The sequence below is a fragment of the Olea europaea genome, unplaced genomic scaffold (assembly GCF_002742605.1).
Source record: "Olea europaea var. sylvestris unplaced genomic scaffold, O_europaea_v1 scaffold1380, whole genome shotgun sequence".
Lineage (NCBI taxonomy): Eukaryota > Viridiplantae > Streptophyta > Magnoliopsida > Lamiales > Oleaceae > Olea > Olea europaea.
Genome location: NW_019231314.1, coordinates 74,793 through 82,098, shown reverse-complemented (window position 1 = coordinate 82,098; position 7,306 = coordinate 74,793). Strand labels below are relative to the sequence as shown.

At 35.3% G+C, this 7,306-nt stretch overlaps 1 protein-coding gene across 1 annotated transcript; it reads left to right on the top strand.

Annotated features, from left to right (window-relative positions):
• Window positions 1-919: 919 nt before the first annotated feature.
• LOC111375512 (60S ribosomal protein L35-like) lies at window positions 920-3,361 on the top strand. Its single transcript, XM_022998346.1, has 2 exons — window positions 920-1,201; window positions 3,087-3,361. Exons 1-2 carry the CDS (start codon window positions 920-922, stop codon window positions 3,159-3,161), a joined length of 357 nt encoding a protein of 118 aa, XP_022854114.1. The 3' UTR covers window positions 3,162-3,361.
• The last annotated feature ends 3,945 nt before the right edge of the window (window positions 3,362-7,306 follow it).

Sequence of the window (7,306 nt, the reverse complement as noted above, 5' to 3'; positions counted from 1 at the left end):
AATTTGAGGTGGATTTGAAATTTCTCGAAATGTAATTATATGATTTTCTTATGAATTTAGGAGTATGTAGATTTTTTTTGATATTTTTTTCCACTTCATCATCTTCAATTCTACTTAAGATCATTGATCATTACCTAATAGATAATGAGAGGACATTTACCCATTAAACATTACCTTGTTATTAATGTAACTTCTCATGGAAGCTATATTAGTCTTTTTAGAAATTTGTGAAACATTGAAAAGACAAAAAAATTTATTTAATTTTCATTGAGGGTATAAAAGATAATTTGATAATAAATTTGGTTATTTTTGCAATAGTTATTAAAATTGGACACTTTTTAATTGTGAAGCATGTAATTGACCATTTTTCAAAATTCCCCAATTAAAATTTTTATCAATTGTTAGCCCTTGCTTGGCTCCCAATTTTTGAAATTAAAATGGAGAAATAGTATTTTTTTGGAGAATGAGTGGTTAAAAATGGAAAAGATTTCTGTTTGCGTATAATATTATTTTATGAAAATTTATGTGATTGAAAATACGATAGAGAAAAATGAAATTTAGCCCCCGTTTGGCCCTCATTATTGCCAAATTTTAATGTTTTGAATAATATGTTTTTTAAAATGTATGATTGAAAAAGAATGAAATTTTTGTTATTTGCGTGTAATATTATTTTATGGAAGATTGTGTGATTGAAAATAAGAGAGAAAAAAAATGAGAATAAGAATGGGGCTAAACGGGAGCTTAATTTAATGGGGCCAAATGGGGGATTAATTTGAACCATATATGTCCTGTTTGATTCCCATTTTTCTCTAAATACATTTTTCTTTTTTCTTTTTTTAATTACATATTTTTTATTAAAATAATATTACACAAAAATCAAAATTTTTTCTAAAATTCATTTTTAGAAAAAAAAAAAAAAATGGGTGTCAAACACCCTGCAAATATTATAAACTTTGCCAAACAACGCACCCTCAACACACCATTGTTAGCCTTGCTAAGGGTGGCCAAGGCGACAGCTGGCGCCGCCAATAAGCTGTCAAAGATCAAGGTAGTGAGGCTCTCCATAGCCCAAGTGCTTACCGTGATTTCTCAGAAGCAGAAGGCCGCTCTCAGGGAAGCTTACAAGAATAAGAAGTACTTACCTCTGGATCTCCGCCCTAAGAAGACCCGCGCCATTCGCAGGCGCCTCACAAAGCACCAGGTACATCCCGTTCCTAAAATACCCCTTTTTATCTTTACGGTGTTAATTATCCTGCTTTTTATTTTTTATTTTTTATTTTTTGGTACTTGGATTTGAGTTTTATATGGTGTTTAAACATTAGATTGATTAATGATCATTTTTTTGCAGTTGAAAGAAATTAATTCTGATTCTCGTTAGTTTTTGATTTAATAATTGGTGTTTCCTAGTCCATCGCATTCTTTGGATACTTAATTCGTGTGAGCATTGACTTTTACCCTGATTATGAAATTGATTGTTCACAAACCAAGGGTAACTGATAAATGGATTATCACAATAAAAGTTGTGTGGATTATTCTCTCTTTGAATTGTTACAATCAATAAATTGACGGGTTAATCTACAATGTTACGTGATTCATGAGTTGTTTGTGGGACTTTTCTCTCACTCTGCTTCATTGCTTCATGGTTTATATAGTTGGTTAGTGTAAGCCTTTTACCTTCCGGATGAGTACTAATCTCAATTGTTATATGATCGCGTTTATATTAATTCTTAAAGGGCTTATCCTAGTCTGGTGCATCCAAAAGATTTGAGTTCCAAATTCTTTTCTGCCGAATGTAATTTTGTGATATCTTCAATATAAGCTGGGACTTCTGTGATATATCCGCATGGTTTGCTGACTGATTGTATCCGTGGAAAATATACACCTTCAAAAATTTTCACTGCAGAACGAATCCTGTTAACCAGCTTTTTTGCTGTAGACTTAGCCCATTAATATCTAGATTTTAATCTAAGTCAAAGTCAACAATTAATTTCAACCACATATTTTATGAGTGCCACAAATTCTCAACTACACATTTCAACAACTTCTATCAAATCTACTAAAAATTTATTTTAATCTCCATCAAACAAGGGATTAGTTTATTAATAACTATTTTACTATATGTAGTCATTTTTCTTGGTCACTTTTGTTGATTTCATGCTCAACCAAGTGAGGATTAAGGAATTAATAAGCATGCCCATGAGGCATGGGCACTCTTACTAGGACAGCTATTCCATGTCCGATACATGTCGTGTTGTGTTGAATCCCAGCATTCTTCGTACACTCAAGGATTTATATCCAATATGCCAAGTGGGTGTGTCCCATTTTTTATATATTTTTTAAATTACCAATACTAAAGGGATACTTTAGTGTCACCCCTTAGGCAAGTGTCCTACATGCCATGCACCGTTTCCTACATAAAATGTTATAGAAATGAAGTTATCATATATGAATTTAAGATTTTAAAGAATTTAAATGAACGTGTCACTGACATGTCTGTGCTGCTTTTTAGAAAAATTGTGTCGGTGTGTCCATTTTCGTGTTCATGTCTATGCAACTTAGATACATGCCTTCTCATGAGAACTTTTAGATATATCTATATGTCCAGCTTGCTTGTTTTAATTTTCGTTGAGAATCCTGGATTTGCAACAAACTACAATTATTTGTATCTGTAGGATCTTCTTGCATAGTGATGTTGACAGATTTAACATATAAATTCTGACCATAGTTTTTAGAAAACTTAAATACAGTTTCTGCTTCTCTTTAAAAAATACAATGTATTCCTGATATGATATAAGAATTATGCAATTTGAGTGAGATTGGAATGTCAGGCCACTGTTAAATTTATCTAGCTCAGAAAAAGATGAGTACACTCTATGTATAATGTTGTGCCTATTACTTAAACATCAATGTTGGCTTCTTGACTTCAACTTTAAAATTTTCAGTTTAGCGTGCTATATGTCTAGCTGTTTTGTTTTGTCTTCTCTTTTTCCTGCTACTGGAATTATCAGTTATAACGTGATTTTAATTTTATCCCCACGTCTCCTTCCTACAATGTGTTCACAGATTTTACATTTCCATCTTTTTAGGCATCTTTGAAGACTGAAAGGGAGAAAAAGAAAGAGATGTACTTCCCATTGAGAAAGTACGCCATCAAAGTTTAAGCTGATTTATGCTGGAAGAGATTTTGGTACTTCATCTTTGTTATCTTGGAGGATTTTTCATGTTGGATGGACTACTAGTTAGGCTGAAATGTTATGGATTGAGATCATTTTTTTCGAGTATCATTATTTCTCCTCAACTAATGATTAGTTAAGTCCTTATTTCACACATGACATGGAATGTGAATGGTTTCTTCCTTTTATCTCGCTTCACTTGTAGGCATTCCCACTATCCAATAGCGATGAGTGGAATGTATTTAATGTGTCCACGTGTAGGTTCTTTTGCACAAGGTTTTTGGCCAGAAGGGGATGTTGCTAATGAGGACCTAACTGGAATATAGTTAACATGCTATTAGATCGTAATATAGGTTGATGGTTTGCAAGGTTTTGTAGTGTATGAAAATGGCAGTGTTATTTGCTCTCCAAAAGCATCTTGTTACATCTTGTTAGTATAGATGTCCAGATTTGTTTTGAGGGTGATCCTACATGTTTTACCATTTTTGTAGTTGCCAGATTGTGTTATGCTGGAGGAAAAGACCCATGTTGCCTCATTTATCATGAGGTTGTTTGTTCGAGTTTCTAAGCTGGTCTATATCTTTAATTTCTACGATTGTCTAATCCTATTTACTGTTACACATTAATGTATACTGGATAGGCAATCACCTAATACTTATTCATTTTTTAGAATTTTACCTGTCTTTTGTTTTTGACATGGCTTAGATTTCCCCTGATAAGTGACTTTCTGATAATGTATTGCCCATCTATTTTGTGAGAGAATGTCATTTTCTTATATTAATTGTGTGGTTTTTTATTGTTGTATTTGGGGACACTGGTCTTGCTTCTACTGATTTGGTCTATTTCATTATATTCCTGTCTTATTTCAGATAGAGTAATTTTATCCAATTTGGAGTTATCTTAGTGTCTTTTGGTTTTCTTGCACACTTTCTGGTCATTCTAGAATTTCGTCTTTGCCTTTCGACCAATCTGTATAGAAAGGCAGATGGGAGAGTTTATAAGCTTTATTTTGCAAAACAACATGTCCGTACAAACTTGAGAGAATCATTCATTAAGGTTGGCCATTGGTATCTCCGTCTCAAGATTTTGTGAGCCAATGAGTACTGCTTAGAATGATTACTGCCTATTCCTTCGTGAACTACTCTCAAGGTATAGTAGGCTTCCTCTTCATCTAGGCATAAGAGAAATGGTACAGCATATCCTTGCTTGTAGAAGAATATTGTTCATTAAGGTATAAATTGCGGCTCTTATTCTTAATTTACTTACCTTTGTACTATCAGACACATCCTACCATCCATTAGAAATTGGATGATGTCACCATCCAGGTCGATTTCGGATATATGGCCACTCAAAGTATTGCATTCCACCCACCTTATTCTTCCTAAGGGGATGCTATCTAGTTCTTTCGCTCCCTCACTAGTAGCCAGCCTAGTTAGAGCGTCTGCATGGTTGTTTCAAAATCTAAGGATTTCCTTGATCTCCACATCGACGAAATTGTTGAACTCCCATTACACTGCTTGAAGATACGACATCATCCTTTCATTTACTAAGTAAGATCCTTTTATTTGGACAATAATGAGTTGTGAGTCATTGTGTGCGACAACTTGGTTGAATTTCATTTTCTTTGCCATTTTAAGTTTAGCTATCAAGGCCTTGTATTGTTGTTAGAGGCTTTAAATTAATATCTTATTGCTTAACGTAGATGATAGCGAACTGTCTCACCAATACTACCTTTGCTCACTCAAGCCTTGATCAAAGATCAATCTAAGAAGAGTACCCAAGGGACCTCATTACGTCGTTGGACCTCTTAAGGGTTCCAAACTAAATTCCATGATGAAGTTTGCGAGTGCTTAGCCTTTAATTGAAGTTTTCAGTCTTTTAATGAGGTTGAAATGATGTTTTCAAGCTCGATCAAGAAACAATCTACGTAGAGTTCCCAAGGGACCTCCTCATGTCGTTGGACCTCTTAACGGCTTCCCGCTAAATTCCATAGTGAAGTTTGCGAGTGCGTAGCCTTTAATTGAAGTTTTCGGTTTTTAAATGAGGTTGAAATGCTCATTTCAATTTCCTATTTTACTAGTCGACTGTAAGTTACCAACTTCTGAGCAGTTGCCGTAAATGGTAAAAGGTAAGTATTTCTATTGTGTGTTCTCGAAAATATGGACTTCAGTTTCTGGAGGACACGACTGAGACATACGCTAGCTTTTCCATTGGGGTGTATCAAAGTTGAGCCTTGTAGAGTGCTTGGATTACGTAGTAGACAGGATGCTAGATTCCATGCTCACCTCTCATAAGCACGATGCTGATTCTGTAGTTGGATATTGCTAAGTAGAAAGATTATTTCCCCAGCTCAATAGCAGTGGTGTGTTGGGACTTTAGGGCTTTGAAGGTTGTCTAACATCTTCCGTCTACTGGAACTGCTCTTTTCCTCGGAACATATCGAAGAATGTTGTATATATTTATCTATTGCTCTCAACATGAAGCAACTAAGAACGACAATCCACACTATTAGGCTCTGCATTTACATTGGTTTTGTTGAGGCCTTCATTTCCTTTATGTTTTTTGAATTTGGTTCGATTGTATCCGAAGAATTTCCCGAGAGTTAATCCCAAATGCACATTTAAGTAGGTTGAGTAGCAAACACTTTGACTATGTGTCGGATGTGTTCCATTGTTTTCGAGCTTTTCACAAACATGTCTACATAGACTTAAAATAGTTTTTCTAATGAAATTGGCAGATATTGCATTCACTTGCTGTTGGCAGGTCGGTCCTTCATTTTTTAGCCCGAATTGTATTACTTTCTAGCGGTACAGACTTCAATATGTGATTTTAGGAGGTATTCCTTTTAACACCCTATTACATGGGGATATATTGTACCTTGAATACGCGTCCATGAAACAGTAGCTTTGTGTCCAGTTATGATGTCCAATGTCTGATCTATTATGGGATGAGGAAGTCATCTTCTGTGCACACTTTTTTCACATTGATGAAACCAATACAGACTCTCCAACCCCCCATTGCTTTTCTTTACCAAAACTAGATTGGCTACCGGCTTAGGATTTAATAAAGTTATTCCTTGGTATTTTTTTCTAGTTCTCCGCATTTTCATATCTTATTAGGTTGAGAGGTTGTCTTCTTCGCTTCTTAGTTCATAGCTCCAAACTGATGTTGAGCATGTGGCATGCGATTTTTGTGTCAGTTCCTTTCAAATCTTCATGACTTCTAGAAAAATGTCCGAGTTATCTCTTAAGAAGATCTTCAACCTAGATCAAAGGGTTCTCGTAGCTCCTGTCCAATTCGCAGATATATTTCTAGATATTCATCACTTACCTTAATTTTGTCTATTTCTTCTACCAATTCAGCCTTCGTTTTGCGAAATCCAACCTGGGTTCCAGAGATGCCAGGTCTTCGTAGGCTATGCATACCTTGAGATAGAAGTCTAGGTTGAAGCTCGTCTGTGAGCACGACAAGAGGTATTCTGTGCAATGGAAGTCTATTCTTTTGTCTTTTTTAACATGAAGAATGAGGCTCCTCGTATTTTCCCTTTCTTATTTGTGATCTGAACTAGCATATTCTTGTCTTATATGCTTCTCAACTCGATTGAGAAATTCATAGTAGAAATTTAGTTTGTCCTCGTTGTGAGGCCTAAGAAGAGCATCCATTAGTGTTGTATCATTAAAAATCTTTCCTTCTCGGAAGATTAGTCCTTCTAAGGCAGTCAGACACGTTGCCCTCCTGTCAGAGACCCTCATCCCTACTTGAAAGTTCACTAGTCCCGTTGGTTCGGCTTTGGGAGGACTCATTCTGAAAATTGCAGATTCTTTCTCAACGACTAGATGCATTAGTAGTTTGGTTTTGCTCTATGTTGTACATAATATTGGTAAGATTCTTCAGAGCCTTCATGAACGTAGTCACTTATGGATCATCTCTTCCTACTGAAGTAAAGTTTTACACCCATAACGTCCTCGAAAATTAAGTGGGATTTCAACATTGTTTCTCCTTGCTCTAGTGCTTATTTTGCTCCTTGAGTCTCTACTTTGATTTATTTTGTTGTGAGGAGGAAAAGCGAGAAATAACCTATCTTATGGAGCCGTCATAGGGGACAAATCACAGTGCAAGAAATGATGAATCTA